At 39.9% G+C, this 18,279-nt stretch overlaps 2 protein-coding genes across 2 annotated transcripts; both read right to left on the bottom strand.

Annotated features, from left to right (window-relative positions):
* Positions 1-701: 701 nt before the first annotated feature.
* cel.2 (carboxyl ester lipase, tandem duplicate 2) lies at positions 702-4,574 on the bottom strand. The gene is made up of 11 exons (XM_046376042.1): positions 4,512-4,574; positions 4,069-4,216; positions 3,708-3,827; positions 3,433-3,630; positions 3,182-3,312; positions 2,920-3,027; positions 2,659-2,773; positions 2,017-2,203; positions 1,685-1,888; positions 1,059-1,268; positions 702-938 (listed from the first exon to the last, which is right to left on the bottom strand). Exons 1-11 carry the CDS (start codon positions 4,572-4,574, stop codon positions 755-757), a joined length of 1,668 nt encoding a protein of 555 aa, XP_046231998.1. The 3' UTR covers positions 702-754.
* Positions 4,575-5,910: 1,336 nt separating this feature from the next.
* On the bottom strand, positions 5,911-12,301 carry gtf3c5 (general transcription factor IIIC, polypeptide 5). Its single transcript, XM_046375883.1, has 11 exons — positions 11,930-12,301; positions 11,134-11,332; positions 10,753-10,960; positions 10,421-10,604; positions 9,648-9,752; positions 9,082-9,196; positions 8,753-8,833; positions 8,273-8,361; positions 7,967-8,049; positions 7,062-7,204; positions 5,911-6,215 (listed from the first exon to the last, which is right to left on the bottom strand). The coding sequence occupies exons 1-11, from the start codon at positions 12,146-12,148 to the stop codon at positions 6,022-6,024; spliced, it is 1,620 nt and encodes a 539-aa protein (XP_046231839.1). The 5' UTR covers positions 12,149-12,301; the 3' UTR covers positions 5,911-6,021.
* Positions 12,302-18,279: the final 5,978 nt, after the last annotated feature.

Here is an 18,279-nt window from a genome sequence, read left to right as displayed (position 1 = left end):
TAGGTTTTATCAGTATAAACGGACAGATAACAGCCTAGCTAAGTGATAGTAATGATAGTACCACATGTAATCTTTCTATATCTATATCTTCCTGATATAACAGTCTTCATTTAAGATGGACTTTCTCAATTATTTGTCTTGAGTTAATTATCAGCTTTATTTCTTTGGCAAGCATTCATGCCGGTACGGTGATAACAACCCGTGAAACTCTGAAAAGCTGGTGTAGCACTTTAGTGTCCTAGTACAAGAAAATAATGCTTGGTGAGGAATGCTCTTAATTTATTAAAATCTTCCTCTTTCTCCTTATTTCCTGTACTGTGCCACCTTGCTGTGTGTTGATGGCAAATTACCCTAGACAATGTCAGCTGTCATCATATTTGCTTAGACAAGTAATACTATTATGACAGTATACTTATTGCATATGGACAGATAGAATAAATAGACACAGGTGGGCTGGTCAGTGTATATATCAAGCTAACTAAACAAAATAATATCCTAATTTTTTATTGTCTATTTTGACCTTTTTTAATTTGCATTATGATGTTAACACAAACTTCTGCACCGCTGATAACAAATCCAAAATTCTGTTCCTGTCATACATGCAAAGTAAATTTGTGTAATACTATATTGTAAAAGGGCAATACAAAATAAAATAAACCAAAGAAATATATTTTGCATTTGTCATTAATTTATTTTCATGAACCAACACTGGTTTGATGTGGTCTGTGGGTCCACAGGTAATTGCACAAGCTCTTTATTCTGAGGTGTTTACGGCAATGTTGGGTAAGACGCTGGTCCAGAAATGCACGTAAGGCAGCCTCATCTTCTCTTTCACATAGCTGTTGTCCATATTAGCATGGATCTCCAGGAACTGAGGTCCAGCAGCGGTGAATCTAGGCCAGGCAACGGGGACACTCAGCCCTCCATTGTTGGGGTTCCTGTGGTAAATAACCAAAGAAAAGCCAAATTTACTTACTTTTACTAATCTATCTCAGTTTCTGTCCCTGGATTGTTTGATTTCTGTGATGCTCCCATATCTTGTGCCTGCAGAATTATACCCAGTTTTGGCGAAGTTGGTCCAGTAGGCAATCATGGAGCCAGAGACGTCACGGTGGCGAGGCCAGTACGCTATTGGTGTAGTGAAAGGCTTTCCGAACACGTACTGCAGGTCATCAGCGTGGTCGGCTCCCATCCAGCTAGGATACGGCTTGATAAAGCCGCCCATACGATTGGGCTCAGAGAAAAGATAGGAGTAGGTACGGCCAGTCCTTTGGTGAGACAAGGAAAGAAATGGGAAGTGACAATAACTACAGAAAAAGCAGAAAAAACAACCCCCTAAAAGCTTCGATTTAGATTTTATTAAATATTAGAAAGTCCAAAATTATGTCCATGCAGGATCTTACAGTCTAGCAAAAATGACAGACTTCTAGTAACTTATGTTTTGATTCCTCAAATCTAGTTGTATATATATTTAAATTAATCATACTTAAATTATGTAAATAAATAATAAAATACTCTTTGAGTTTAGCCATATTCTGTTATTAAATTATTAAGAAAATAAAATTGAACTGCTACACAAAATGTCTTATTCTATCAATCACTCAACTGCCAAAGCAAGGTGTCAGACAAAAGGACTTGTGAATAAAGTGTCGGCAGCATCTGTATAGCAAGATCTTATTGTCACCTGGCATTGGAAGCATGGAGGTAGAGGGCAGCCTGAGTAGGAACCAGGAAGATGTAGTCTGTTCCAATTGCCACAATGGTTTTCTTGATAGTCACCTGACTGGGTTTTGATCCCCAGTCTGAGGTATATGTGGCGTAGGCATGGTCCAAACCAACCTTTCCCTTCTCTTTAGTGTATGAAGCCAGTAGTCTCCTCACATCCTCGCTGCAATCAGGAAAAGGAGGTTTGAAATTTTTTTTGAAAAATTACATTACTGTGCTTATATAAGTACAATTGTATTCAGTTGCAGAATTGTCAGTGTCTCACACTGAGAACTAATAATTTAAACTCACACAGGGGTTTCCAACAGATCAGAGTTTATCGAAGGAACATCTAAAGCAGTAAAGATGTGTCCGTCCATGTCATTAACTCCAGCTAGGTAGTCAATGTCAGCTGTATTATGGAACAAGTTTTCAGGCTCGCCTGGCAGGAAGTCGCCGTCAATCACAGGAGACAGAGCCAGGTTGAAAACAAGGGGGTCTAATAGAGGCAGATACAATCAGACACTTACTGTACTATCTGCATGTTTCATACATATCTGGTATTTTGATTTGCCATTTGGTAGTTGTCTGTCAAAAGAAAACATGAATACATGTCCGTTTGCATCCACTACTGTTATGTGAACATTAGGACTTGAAGTAATGCATATTGTGCTCATAGCACACACTTGAGAGAAATAAAGTATTTATGGTACAGTAGCCTGGGTTGGTTAACTGGAGAGTGAATGTGGTACAAAAGCTTCCTTTCCAGCAGAAAGGAATAAATGTCAGCACGTTGTCATTGCAACTGCCATTTTCATCTTTCCTTTAGTTGTAATAAAGGCCTAAAAGGTTACTTTACCTTACTTTAGTACAAAGCACTGACCCATGTGCAAAACGAACATGCAAACAATGACATGTAAACAGTAAAAATGCCATGTGGAGTGCAGTCCTTACGATCAGGTGAACTGGCTAAACTGAGAGTGCCAGCCATTGTAAGGCGGGCAGGATCAGTCATCTTCAGACAGGCAGCCATTTTACTATCGGTGGGGCAGTTTACCTTCAGAGCAACCTGGAGGGAGGGTTCAAATCCTCTTCAGTTGTTTTTTAATCTTTTCCAATGTACGCATTCAAATTCCAATTAGCAATTCCAAACAAAAAAAAGTGACAAATGTTCCTTTAGAAAAATAAAACAGAGTCAGAGAAGCTGTTGCATACCTCCTCAGCAAACCGGCGGGGGTTCCTGTTGATGCCCCAGGGGCAAAGGGCGACCCCACTCTGGGAGATGGCTCTCCTGATCAACCCTTTGTTGCGGGGAGTGAGAGTCTGTGGGCAGAGAATCAAAAAAATACGAGACATTTTTGTATACTTTCAAAAATAAAATTCAGATTTACAAATTGTGAATTTTATTTAACTTCATATCTGTAATCTACCTATTATCTCACAAAATGAGCTAGGCACCCAGAAAAAAGCTCTGCACCTGGAAGCTGACACTAGCTCCACCTGCAGACTCTCCGAAGATGGTGATGTTGTTGGGGTCTCCTCCAAAGGAGCGGATGTTCCTGTGCACCCAGGCGATGGCAGCATGCTGGTCCCACAGACCGTAATTTCCTGAAGAACATCAAATGTTTCATGCATTCACAGCAGGAACTACTAATTTAAGAGAATAATTTATAAAACTGGCGAGGTGGCTAACATCAGTGCTTTGTACAATTCTGTCTCTGCACATACCGGGTAAGCCGGAGTCTCCGGTGCTCAGGAAGCCCAGAGTCCCCACACGGTAAGCCAGCGTTACCACAATAACATCTCCTCGTTTGGCAATCTCCTCCCCACTGTACAGGTAATTGTCCAGGAAGTTGGCACCCATAGATCCTCCAACCAGGAATGCTCCTCCAAAGATCCAGACCATGACCGGCATATTAGTGGACACTAGAAAACAGAAAGAGAGCCACTGGAAGTTCGGATCTGATAAGGATGAGACTCTGTGGGATTTTCTCAGTATCTACCTGAGTCGCGGTGAGGAACCCAGATGTTCAGGTAAAGACAGTCCTCACTGCCTCTGGTGTCACTCATGACGAGATTCATCTGAAGGCATCTCTGCTTGAACTCAGTGGCCTTCAGAACACCTGATGAGAGACACACACAAAATGGGAGACTTTTGAAAATGACCAGATTAAAGCACGTTTTCATGACGCATTACATCATACAGGTGAGGCCTGATGCTCTGATGCTTACTTCAACAGGTAGCAGATAAAAGTTTCAGTCAATTAAATTAAAGTTACAAGAGAAGGGTGAGGATATGTATCTTTTTAATTGAAGGTCTTGTTGTCTTTTCTTGCAGGTGAAAGGTTACATCAGTCTACCCACCGTCCCAGCCAGGGTGAGGCTGTGGTTTCTGAAACCTTTTAGGGGTATCAGCAAAGGGAATCCCCTTGAAAACGTCCATGTAATGGCGGAAACCAAGACGAATGTTTTTGCCCTCCACCATACCTCCCTCTGTGCTCACCACCCCGAGCTACAGAAATTAAGCACAAAGAAAGGCAAGAAATTTAACTGATAAGTAAGGTCAGAGTTTTACATTGAATTAGCCCAGCAAAATGTGGCATGGGGCATTTAGATTTGAATTTGCATTCTCAATTATCAAGTTTTGGGAAAGATGAAAATATATGAAAAATCATAGATTTATGAAAGCTTTAGTTGCAATACAACATATACATTGCAATTGACGGCTCAAAAATTAACAAGTAATATAAATTAATTCGGAATAGATACATTTCAGGACGCCTGTGGGTTTTGCCATCAACACTTACAGAGGTTGCGGAGACCGCCTCAAGAAAGACAGCAACAGCTACCAAAACCCCCAGCTTCATCATTCTGACTTAACTGTGAGAGCCGGGTTGACTGTCAGCTGGACTTTTATAAAGGAGACCCTCCCCTAAACAACAGCTGACCAGAGTACGGTCTGTTTGCCTGCTTTTCTCACTGTTGCATAACATTATTTAAACTCCTTGTGTCCACAACACTTACCTATTTTACTTGCCTGCTAATCAGAGATGGAAGAAAGACTCAGATTATTAGCATTAATAAAAGTAGTAATAAGTCCTGCATTCAAAATCTTAGCATAAAACCTTACTTTAAGAAACATATTTTATTGAGCCTTTCCCCACTGCAATACTTAATAATCTCCTTATCACAAATGGGACACTAACATTTACAGGACTGATAATAAAATAAAAACTAATAATAAAACTAATAAAAAAATAAAACCACCACACAAACTTGGCCTTTGTAGAAAAGGTCTGTGTGACTGTCAATAAATGATTTGCGGTTTCCAACTTTTGCAGCTGTGTATCAGGAAAACAACCTCTGCTGAATTGCCACAGCTGTCCAGCTGGACTCGGAGTCACACTTTTGTAGCTGGTGCCAAAGCTAGCCCTTGTTTCATGTATGACCTTTTCCCAAGCTTCAAAGCTCGCCTGCAATTACCTTCATCATAGCCTACAAAGTGGTCATCTCTTCAGAATGTTACGCATCATTGCACACATATAGCAGCACAGTTGTTAGTTTAGCAGTAATTTGGGACATTTGTAAGAAATTAGTGTTTATGTTTTGCTTCCAATGCTCATTGCTGTTTTCACACCATGATTTTTCTATTTATGTCTCCACAGCGCCAACAGCCCCACCCTCAGGCATTTTGTGTATGTGTTTTCCGTTGTGTTTGTTCGTCCCTGCCTCATGAAAGCAATTTTGAGGTTAACTTCTGTAAACTCAGCACAAACATCCACTTTAAGACCTCACAAAAAAGCCGCAACAAATTTATACACTAATAACAAAAACGTTTCATACAAATGTCTAATAGGATAAAATGATGGCATTTTAAAAGGTCAAACATCATCTTGGTTCCTCTCCATTATTCAACACCATGACTCAGGAGCAAAACGGCCGAGTGTTACCTAATTTAACATTTGGTCAGATCCTGAACTGACGATGCTAAGCTTAGGTGTGCACCCTGAAACTTTGTTTGTACAGATCATCTGCGCTGCCGGGTTCAAGTTGTGTGTGAAGCATTCACAACGACACAGCAGTGGGACAGACGCCTGTACAAACCGGCCAGCCAAAAATGGATCCGGCCACGGCGATCACTGGCACAGAGCCATAAAACACGCAGAGAGATGATATAGTTCTTACAAAAACAACAATGAGAAATACTTCCAATTTATTTACTTTTTAATCAAAAAATAACTCAAACAAGTCACCTCTTACAGAAACAAATAATAAAAAAATATTAACATACAAGACTAATGTCATCAACAGTGTTTGTTAAATGTAATCCAGCATTTCTGTCTCCATCTCATTTTCGCTTCCCTCTGATGGCTGAAAGTCATCTTCCTCATTCTCCTCTTCATCATCTTTGTACTCATAGTCTTGAACCTCTTCCTCTGCATCCACATCATTCCCTGGGGATTTGGAACTAAGACTTTTGCGTCTGCGTTTCTTGGAGATTTCCGGCAATGCTGAGGGAGAGAAATAACATCAGTTAACACACTTTTAAAAGAATCTTTAATTGTTAGAGAAGCCAGAGTCCTTTGTGGTCTGTTCTGCTCCAGCAACCTCATCAGTATAATTCTCATCGAGGATTTCTTTCACCTTCCTTCTGCTGTTTGTGTCCATATCTGAAGATGAATTTTTATCTTTGTCCACAATGGTTAGCATATAAATATCTAACACAGCGTATGCCATGAGTCACAGTTAAGGCGTCACTTAGTTCTTAAAAGTTAACAAAGCAGTCATTGTTTTATGTTTGTTAAAAAGAAGAGGTGTTCAGTGCTAATGTCAGCATGCTAACATGCTCACAGTGACAACGGCAGCATGCTGATGTTTAGCAGGAATAATGTTAACCATGGTCACCATCTTTGTTTAAGGTGTTAGCATTTAGCACTAACACACGGAACAGCTGAGTCTGACCTGATCAGTTATTGTGCAGGTATATACTCATTAAGTTAAAACTGGACGAGAGTTCATTCAGCAATTCACAATGTCCACACCAAGCTCATAAAGAGTGATGAGGGGTCACGAGGGTTCGCAAGCAGTCACTTGGCTAAATGAAAGAAACCCGGTAAGAGAAATTTCACAGAGCAAAGAAAAAAAAAAAAAAAAAAAAAGCTAGCAAGACAGAAGCTAACCCAGAAGTGGGACAGGGTTTTGACTCATATAACACCATCGTATGTCTACAGTAAGTACAAAGTGCCTTATCAGTGAACGTGTTTGAGCAGTTCATGTGTGATCATAAAGAGGAGATTAGTCTCAATGAGGTGAATGAGGGCATAACAGCCGTTCATGATGGTGGACATTTTCCTTACCTGGTTTCTGGGCTCGGATGACCTTCTTGATCATGGCTGAGATTATGTCCCTCAGTTTGTCTTTGGTGCCAAGTGGACACCAGCCGTCCCGCTCGTCACATGCCTGCTCATTACCGCTGTTATGCTCTATTACCTGTTTGATACTGGAGACACAAAAAGAGCTGCATTGCACCAAAACAGCGGTGGTGTTACATGTAATTACGCACCATTAAATATGGTAAAGTCTTCCTAAAATATTGTGTTGTGAGCCTTACTGGTTACCTTGACATGACATCACCATGACATCAATTATCAAAAAACTTGAATGGTAGTTATGGTCAAAAATCTGAAATTTTGTCATTGAAAAAAAAATTAAAAACTAACAAAAACATTTTTATATTGCCAAAACTGAATGTAAGACCTAAAACACTACATCTAATTGTATTCAGGACAACTTAACTTCTTTACATGCCTGACTTTTCCTAACTATTAGGACTTTCCCAGCACTTACAGACACCCAGATATCAGTTTTCTCACCCTTAAGAGTTGTTGTCTTCCTTTTTTAAACAATCACCATTGCAGATGTAAATCTATCTGACGTGACTCAGGCAGAAATGTTCACAAACAAGGTTTTAAAGTTTCATTCGTATAATGTTTAGTCACATTCGACTTTGACTTGCCTCCTCACTCTGAGTCTCTATTGCGACAGGCGACCAAATGAAAAGCACCGTTACCTTGAATGAAATTCCTGATTTCTTGAACATGGTTGAAAACATTTAGCAAAATTTAAGTATGAAACTTAACACAGTATGTATCAAAAGTCTAGTTTTTTGGGGGGATATTTTAATGTGGAAATTTGACATGTTATATCTTTAATTACTTGGAATTGAGTGTGTAAGGAGTGTGTGCACAGCACTGTGATGTACCTTTCCACATCCAAATCACAGAGCTGGTAAAACATCTGTCTGTGGGGAGGCAGCATGCCTTCCCTGAAAATGTAAGATGACTCCTGTGGAAAGGAAACAAAGGTGAGGTGCTGTCACATCAGGAATCATACAGATGTTTTCCATGATTAGGCATAATTTACATACACAAATATTATGGAATTATAATTTGAATAAAAACAGATGAAATATGAAATCTAAAAACATCAGTTCTGCCATTAAGTAAGATGAGCTTGGAATTAGCGTGTTAGCACCGCGCTCCAGTGATGTTTGAGTCTGGTCACTGACCTTCAGCTGGTATGAGACTGGGACTGGCTCTCGACTGGTGCTTGGACCTTCCTGAGCTGGAAGTTCCATCACACTAGCTGGCTGGGGACCTGACGAAGACAACACATCATTTCTTTTTATATTATCAGTTTAGCTTAGCAACAGCAGTATTTTAATTTAGTGCTTCAGCTCTGCTCACGTGCAGCTACGCGCTAACAGAGAAGGGGGCTGAGGAAGATGGAGTGTGCAACATTCTTCAAAGCAAACAGCAGAATAGCTTTGTGTTGTTGAATGCAGACTGAATGAACTTTTCTCACTTGGTGCGTATTTGTCAGGATTTTAAACTTCAGTAGGCATTTTTTTTCCCCCAAGGTGGACATTTTCATATGTCGTAGTAGGAAAATCACAGGTGTAAATAATAAAAATGAATGATGGCTGCGTTCCATTTAGCTTCTTCAGTAGCTATTTCCTCCATGTATCAAACTAAGTCCACAGACTCACATGCTTTGTTGACTGTGATAGGCAGATTGTAGTTAAGGGCACTCCGTTTGGGTTTCACTGGCATGTCTGATAATGAATATCCTAAAAGTAGAGAGAAAGAGGAAGCAACAGTCAGTGTCAGGCAGACAGCTGTCAACTATTCCTTAAGAGATTAAGACAAAGAAAATTTAAAAAACAGATGTGATATCAGTAAAGCTGAATCAGCTGAAGACAGAAGTGGAAAAAATTCTGATGTTCAGTACAGACAGAAAGACTCAGTTTTGCTAAGTTGGTCCCATTACAAAATTAATTTATAGTGACTGTGGTTCTGTCCTGTCTCAGGTTCTTACCGTGCTTGGTGCTACAGCGGATCCTGAAATCCAGCAGTTGGTATTTCTTGGACTCTGAGCTTTTTCGGGGGTCATAGCCCAGCCTCACCCACAGACTTCTCCATGGCCCTGTCACCTATGAAAGTAAATCTGATCATTAACTTTCAGTTGGCCAGAAAAGAAATGTTGGGGCTCACTTCTAATTTGATTAAATTTCTTCTGTGATTTAATTAGTTAAATCAGAGAACATGCTGTATGAATCACTTTACAAATGTACACAGAAAGGAAACAATAACATAATAACACTTGGAAAATAAAATACAATGCTGTCGACTGGTTCTGAAATATATATTATAAATAAATTACAAATAAAAAGGATTCAGCTTGCATTTTATTTACTGTTGAACATTTCTGTTCAGCTACTGCAAAGTAACACCTCACTGAGGCTTACTGCTTAATTTTAATTTTTCACTGTTTCAAAATATATGTGAATGACATCAGGGAAAAAGCACTGAATTTACATTTACTTTATCCCCGCAATGCACACTCACATTCTTTACCATGCACACTGTGTCACCTCAGCTCACCATGTAGTAGGCCAAGACGGGCAGCAACAATTTCAGTTTATCAGGCTGGATATTGATGTTGGCCTTGACAGCGTTCCGTGACCAGATGGGCCGACTCTCAAACATCTAGGTACAAAAAGTTTGGTTTGAGATAAGAAAATTACGATAAGGTGCAACAGTCCATAAAATCATTTTGAGGAAGAAAAATGAAGTGAACACATTTGTTACGCCTCAAAGAGATAAATGTTGTGTTTTAGTGACTAATACTGAAAGTAAACAGAAGAAAACTCAACAGGGTTCCTTTATACCACCTTAGATATTGAGACAATGAATACTTATAAGCATAGAAGCTTCGGTTTTGATTTCTCACATTCACTGTTTTTATCATAAAATGCTTAATTCGCAACACAATTTAATAGTTTGTATAGCAAAAGAATAAACAAATTAAAAACTATTCCCTTTACAGCCTCATATTTTAAATATTTAAATAAAAATATTCCATTTTCAGTAATATGACACAGAGAAGGGCTGTAAATCCTCACAATGGGAGAGCTGAAACCAAAAAAACATTTGGCACTTTATGTATTTTCCATCTACAAATTGATTGTTTCAGTGCTAGGAAATAAAGCAGAGAACCGTCATACTAGGTGCTCCTCAACGTGAATCATTTCACTTTCGCTGTTTTATTTTTCCTTTGCAGTTTGCCATTTCCTCACATCATATTAGTGACCCTAATAATCAGAGGTTGTGTTGTGCTTTCAGTAAAGGCCAAACGTGGTTACAGTAGCACAAACCTTTTTCAGATGCTCCTCAGCCTGCTTGTCATGCTCCTTCTGGCAGACTCGTTTCCAGTTGATCCTAGCTGCCTCGAGGCACTCGCTGGGCACAGTGGCATCAGCGAAGCTTACAAAAATTGCGTTATGGGGACGGCGAGCACGAGTCAAACCAATTACGTTCTTCTTGTTGAATGGCATCTGGCTGTGAGTGAAAATAGCAGAAATTTATTCCTGATAAGCTTCATTTGCGTCACAGTGAAATGAAAGATACAAAGTTTACAATAATAATTTTTACACAGGACAGATGGCTGAACTTGACAAAGGGAACTAGCAGGAGTTGTAAGGTTTACCCAGTGTTTGACTTTGGCTGGATTTCAGGCCGGTAGAAATAATCGACAGGACTGTCAAGACGTGAGAAGATGGCCGGTGGAAGAAAGTAAGGCATGGGCCTCTCAAAGAACTCTTGATTCTCTACTTTTTGGAGAATGATTTTGTCGTACAAAGACACATCTTTTCCCCCTTCTGAATGCACAGCGAGGTACTGAAAGTCTGCCAGCCCTGCACAAAAACACACACGCAACCAGAACCATATTTTATCCCACATCAATCTATTCCTTTTTATTGTGATGCAATAAAGAGTGCACAGTGGATTTTGTTTTTGAAACTCCAAGTATTCTGTGGGTTTCGTAAGGTTCAAAAATTTCATACGCTATGAGAATTTTTAATCTAACCCTGGAATTTGTATGTTGTTCCTATGACTCCAAGTATATCCATGCTGATCTCAGCGTCCTTTGGGTTGTTTTTCCGCACCCGCCGCCGCACTCTGAGGAGGAGGTTGCTTGAGGAGAAGCGGTTTCCACAGAGAGGGTGACAGAAAGGGTCCCGAGGTCGGTAACGCAGCTCAAGGCGTCTGTTGGGGTTAGCGAATGTCTGTGGGTTCAACAGGAAATGCAGACAGGCGTCCAATTAGAGCAGTTTAGCTACAGTGGTGATCGTGACATTTTGACCAAAGGAAAGCTGTTGACTGTTATCTATTCACAAAGTTACTCACAAGCCACTTGGTATTTGACATTATTCATATTCACTTAATAAAATGCCCAGTGACAAACTTTAATGTGCCACAAACCATCCAGTGCCAAATTTAATCCCACTTCATGGCCCCAAGATCATCATGTCAGCAGATATTGAACCGTACTTGTGCATATTCTCATAACCCAAAAAAAGGGTGCCAATAATCCGGGGGTTTTGGGGGTCCTGGGAGCCTGGGGCCACATTGTAGCCTGCTTAAAACTGCAGCTCAAAATACATATTTTTTGTTGGGTGGACAAACGTTTCTGAAACTCTGAAATGTAGCATTTTGGCTAACTATTGAGTTTCTACATGTCATATACATGTAAGCGAGAACGTATATACACGACAACAGCATGCAAAGACTGCTTCAAGACACCCAGAATGTAACGTTAGATACTAAATGTCCAGGCCCGACAGCTCTGTTACAACCATCTGTCCCAGTCATGGTCTGCTTACTTTGGACACTGCTTGTTCACCCCCGAGAGTCTCTAGCATCTTGTTCACCCTGGTGACAACCGCCGGATACTCCACACACACCAGTTTGTTGGTCCGCAGCTCCACAGTGGACGAGCTGCCGGGCAAATCGGCATCTTCGGACTTACTGGAGAGAGTTAGCTCTTTCAGAGTAAAGTCCAGTTTCGGCTCAGTGGAATCCCCCATACTGGCTCTTTTCATTGTGATATTTAAGCGGACACAATGAACAATGCAGTCAAATTATAAAAAACATGTAGGAAAACCGACTCAAGACCACAGTAACAATGATTTGACCATCGTTGACATATGTCGTTACAACAGTGTGATGGTGAGTCCAAGAGCAAAATAACGCCGGGCGGAATCGCGAGCTCAAACATGTAGTTCCGCAGGAATCTACCTTCCGTTCATAGTGTTCCTGTTTTACTTCTGTCCATGTCAATCAGGCTTGGAAGTAACACATGCACTTCACTAACACCATCCAAACTGAACATTCAAGTAGAACAATTTAGCCATCAATGAAAGTTTGACCTCAATTTATTTTACCTTTAAAACATAAAGAAAAAACAATAAATAAAAACCTCAGGAAAGGTATGAGATTTTGTATATTCAAATGCTGTTTGAAGTCAGTGACTTTACTGTCAAGATCGACTGTCGCCCTTTTCATTGTTCCATTTCTTTACATGGAAAAACGGTTATGTACATGGTAAGAAAACAATTTCCCCAAACCACTATCTTCACCGCAAAACTGTTATAACGAAGTCAATGTAGTCATTTGGCCACATGGTGGCGCTATGAAACCAAGCTAAATGCAGTCCATGAGGAAACTTCGCTGGCTGTGGGAATAAGGGAATTTACCTCCGTTCAAAGTTGACAACATTGGTCTGAATCTTCATGAATGCTCCGAGTATACGCTAGTTATCTGTCAATGTATTATTAATTTATATTGAGGATTGCGTGTTTTAACATCCACTGAAATGATTTTTGTTTTGTCAGGAGACATCAGAGACGTCCACTGTTTTCAGGAGGACCTCAGTAAACAGGATTTGTGTGTCGTCCCTCCCAGAAACTGTCAACAGACTGTCATCCCCTCAGAGAAGAAAGAGGATGGTGTAGAAACAGTTGTCTCTGTGTGTTTACCAAGTTATTAAAGATTCTGTTGTGTATAGCCCGATGTGACACTGTGTTTACTTTGATTCTAGTTTGTCTTCTTTCTTCATGCCTTTAAGCGACTTCAAGGCTTAACACTGGATTTGTAACACTCTGGGCCTACAGCCATCTTATATTCACTTTTGTGAATCACCTTCAGTCGAGTTGGAATAATTTGTCGTATTATTCTATAAAATTCTTTTTCACAATATTCTTTGATTTCTTTTTTACTTTATTCATTCTGATTTTTAAAATAGATGAAACTGATTATGATTTTGTCATGTGACTCTGGGTATGATGTTACACCTTTCTTAGTGATTGACTTCTGAATGACACAGGCCTACATGGCTCACTCTGATAGTTGAACAGAACAGAGTCATTGTTAACGTTATTAGTAACACCTGTGGTTTTTCGGTTATGATGAGTCAGAATGTCTGCTGTGAAAAAGGACTGTTGCCCATGGCCTTATAATAAAGAGAAAACCGCCACTGTCACAAATGTGGCTGAATCATTTATTGGGTACCTTTCACCTTTTAAAACATCAGGTTTATGCTGAAGAATAAACTGATAAGATATGACAGGCAACTTTGAAGCCCCTTCCCTGGATTTCTGGGAGTCAGTACCAATTCTCATAGTAACTCTCTCTCTCCATCACACTGTTTTGAGTGTTACTGTGTTTATTTGTTTTTTGTGTTAATTTTATGTCCCCACTTTATTAGCTTTTTTTTTTTTATCTCAGTCCATTTTCTTGGCTCGGACACTCTTCACTACGTCAGCTATGTAGGTTCAGTATGTGCAGTTAAACTGGCTTTTATTTTTTGGAAAAGCGAAGCACACAACTGCAGCAACTCTATGAACATTATCAGAGCTTCAGTAAAAACATAAGTGGTGACATTCAACCTGCGCTGTTACAGGTGCTTTAAAGTTCAGTGTCCTGTGGGAGGGATATGAGGAGGAGGGGACAGAAGGTGCTCAAGGCACTGACTGACAATTCGTTGTATGCTGTGACGGAGTAAGGCTTTTGACTATTTTTCTCAGTACATCTTTGTTTTCTCTCTTTCTCTAGGGGGCCCTCGTCCATCGGGTATTGGTCCAGCTCTCGGTGGTATCTCAGTCGAGGCCCTGTCCGCTCCTCCCTGCAGCTCTGCTCGCTTGTTCCAGCCGTTACAGTGTGGGGAGCCAATGATAAGGTTATCAGACAGTCTCCACTGTCCGGCTTTCTCTGAAAGAGCCTGCTGCCTTCAGATTTCACCTCCCTGCCCCCCCTCACTGTGACTTCTCACTCAGCATATCCCATCTCCTGTCATCTCTTCTCTCAGCTTGTACATTTCCAGCTTCTGGACCTGCAGCTGGCTGTCTGTCAGTCAGAAAGACTTTTGTTACGCATGGCCGTATACTGGCATGTGATGTAAACCTTAGACCACACCTACGAAGCCAAGTCATTTTCTGCAGGCAAAACTGAAGATCATCATCTGCGATTGCTTTCATTCTTGTAATTTATTCAGCAAGTGGCTTTGATGTGAAGGTTTGCCCACAACTGTCAACTGTCTCAATATCTACAGCAAAGTAGACCAGTGGTTCCTAAACTTTCTGGCTTGTGAGCAATGCGTGACCCAAGTCACTGGCTGAATACGTTTTTATACTCCAATCATAAATGTTTTCCTGTTTTTTTCCTGAATAATTTTTAGAGGCCTGAAAATGAAAAACAAGTCTGCAGCCACGTTAGAAGATCTGTGAAACTTCCATTCTTCTAAAATTCTGACATCTTCATACAAAAATGCTCACAATTACATTATTCTTCTTCTTATGTATTATTATTATGGTCATGTTGTGCAGATATAATGTGCACCGTGCTCTTCATCTTAGGTTAACGTGGTAGCATGCAAACATTTGCTAATCACCTGTAAATGCAAAGTAAGGCTGTTGATGATGGGGATGTAATACATTTTCGAGGTATTTAATGATGAATAAAAATGCTGAATAAATAAAAACTTATAATAGACATATGTGAAAAGGTACGGGATCACCAAGGTCTGTTGTACTAAAAATTTCTTGGCAATCTCTCCAATAGTTGTAGGGATATTACAGTGTGGACCAAAGGGATCAACCAATAAGAAAGCCAGAGGAGTGTCTTACATAAATGTAATTTTCTGCTTTCCTATCCCATTCATCTCATTAACCTTCAGATTTATCTTGTGATGCAATAGATGGGATCCAAAGCCCAGTTTGGGAAGAAAAAAATTACAGCCGCATCAAAACATTAATCATCTGCAACAAAATAAAATACATTTTGTTAGGTTAAAGTAAATAGGACCTTTACTGGCTGCCAGACACAATGTAGGAACTTAAAGTAATTTCTGAAGCTCCCACTTCTAAGCAAATCCCAGTATGTTAATGAGAATCTTCAAAGTCTGAAGTTTTTTTATTTTTATTTTGTTTTCAATTCTGTATCCTGCACTGGACTGTTGACGTTCGGGCTAAATGTAACTCCAAGACACCAGTGTTGTGTTGCCTTCTCATACTATAGATTAAATTCCAGAAAAAGCAACTACAGGAAATGTTGGTCTTTTTTACTCTCATCGCTCGATGGCATGTTGTAGGCGTGGCTTTTCATACTTTACATCGCTACACTTATCTGTTTTGGGGGCAGGACGTGCTGGACCACAACACAGTGTCACTGGCTATCAAGCAGTATCACACCCCACACTGTGTGACAGCAGCGGATGTGTCATACTGCATCTTCCTGTGTCCAGTCAGATAGAGGAAATCTGCTGGCAGTTTATTTTCTTATTTGGATTATTCTGTCTGTCTTTTAAGACAAGGTGGTAGATCACTTAGAACTCCTCACTCAGCTTATTAAAGGAACAGCGCATGCAAAAAGGGTAAATCAGTCATTATCTCCTCACAGCCACGCTGTTACACTCTCTTGGTCCACACAACATTTCTGGAGCTTCACAGCAAAAATGTATTGCTGTGTCTTGCTTCCTCCCCTTCCTCAACTGAAGAAGCTGGGGACTTGTTTTAAAATGCTGAATCATCCTGAAACATCTTTAACATCTTTTCTGATCAATTTGGGATCTCTGGGCTTCCTGAGATTTGATAGTGCTGTATAAGCTGTATGGAGTCATTTTATTTTTACTTTTATTTTGGACTTTAATAAGTCCCAGTATATTTCAGTTGTTTATAAAAATGTTGCAGCACTGTTTTGCTGTGAAGTATTGTGGACTAAGAAACTAAATCAAACGTTCCATCTGCCCGGGTTTGAGTTGACTGTATTTTTATTTTTTGAACTGTTCCTTTAATTTAATCTTTCTAATCACTTTCAGTTGCCAGGTATTGTTTCTCAGTTATATTATTTTTCTTATTATATTCTTTAGAATTACACAATTGTGAAACAGACTTTTCCATACAGACATACTCTGTGAAAGCACAAACAGCATCTCTAATTAGTCTGTTTTTCTAAACCTCCTATAACAGCCCTTCCTACAGATTTGTAGGCTACATCTTTTCAGGTCTCTTTGCTGTGCTGTTGTGACACATAAACACTTTTTTTTATTTTGAAATAAGCCTGAATTCAAATTTCAAATGGACTAAAATAACGGTAAAACATTTGTGTCACTTTTCTTATTTCGTGTTGCTTCTTTGCATAATGTTGAACCTAATGAACCGGTTTCCACTCCTGGTCTCAAATCTTGTCATTTTGCATGTTAGCGCTGATTTTATGGAAAACAACATGCTGCTCTGTCAAACACAATCTTAAGCAGGGGAGGAAAACATTATATTTCACAAGTTGTGATAAACACTGAGAGAGATGAAAGACGAGTCATTTGAATATTAAATTGCCTGAAACAGCCGACATGGAATCAGATTAAATGTAGAGACAAGAGGAATGAATCTTGGTCTTTTTAAAAAAGTGTAAAAGTCATGTTTATATTCAAAGAGCCAGTTGGAGATACAAGTTGCAGCAAAAGGTCAAAAGGTCTAAATATCTTACAACAGTAAATAATGTCACAGATTTTAATCTCGTGGGGAGAGAGTGGTCCTCCACTCTGTCTTCCATGAATGTGACATTGATACCTCAGGCATGTTCAGGCATCCTTCCACCCTACAGCAATTCCACATTACCGGCCAGGATTCATTTGCATAGAGCCAATTTGCAAAACAAATTTCAGCTCTGTGCTCCATTTCTTTGCCAGGTGTGTGGGTGTGTGTGAGTGTGAGTGTGGGTGTGTGTGTGTGTGTGTGTGTGTGTGTGTGTGTGTGTGTGTGTGTGTGCATGTGAATGCGTATTCCTGTAGTTGTGGAGCCAAAATCCGTTTACACAGTCACATTGTAAAGACCTGTCCTACTTATTGGGACAAAATGCAGGTTCCCACAACGTAAGTCCTTAAGTGTTAGGGTGAAGACTTGGTTTAAGGTTAGTTTGAGGTTAGGGTTAGCTTAAGGTAAGGGTTAGGACTAGCAAAGTAATATTTATTGTTATGATTAGGTGGTGGTTAAGCCTCCAGGAAATTAATGTAAGTCTATGTAATGTCCCCAGAAGTGATGGAAACAAAACTGTGTGTGTGTGTGTTTATTTGTAGGTGGTTCTTTGGTGGATGAGACAGATTCGATCTGTTTTTGGCAGTTACTTCACTGTTCAGACTGCACACATGATATCCAACACACCGTAAAGAATACCTTTTAAAGATTATCAAATATTTTCTTATTGTTGGGTCCATGTGTTTTTATATGCAGCCTCTGAAAAATTCTGGTCTCTGACTGTTACCAGGTGAAGTTCAGAAACAGCTGAGCTGTTAGAAAGAAAATCAAGTAAATTTGCAACTCTTAGGATATTACAAGACCTCAGGCAGCACACTTACTCAAATGAACAAAGGCTGAATAAGCACATAACACCTCCATCCCAGTTCTCATCTGTTGCTTTGTCTGACATCTGTGTTAAAAAAAAATCTGAATTACTCTGTTGTGTAAAGCTTTTCACACATGTGAACAATGAAGTAATGCTGTGGATGCACACAGATCTGCACGCTTTCTTAATTTTCTCCAGTTTTTCCTCAGGCTACACTGGCAGCACTGCCCCTCCCCTTTCAGGACCCATGTCCTGTTTGTTGAGTCCCACCCAAGATGATCCTTCACCTCTCTTTTCTGTGTGTTACCTGTGCAGGATTTTGATTTGCTCTGTGTAC

This window comes from Scatophagus argus, chromosome 20 (genome assembly GCF_020382885.2).
Source record: "Scatophagus argus isolate fScaArg1 chromosome 20, fScaArg1.pri, whole genome shotgun sequence".
NCBI classification, from domain to species: Eukaryota; Metazoa; Chordata; class Actinopteri; family Scatophagidae; genus Scatophagus; species Scatophagus argus.
This window is presented reverse-complemented; position numbering and strand designations above follow the sequence as displayed.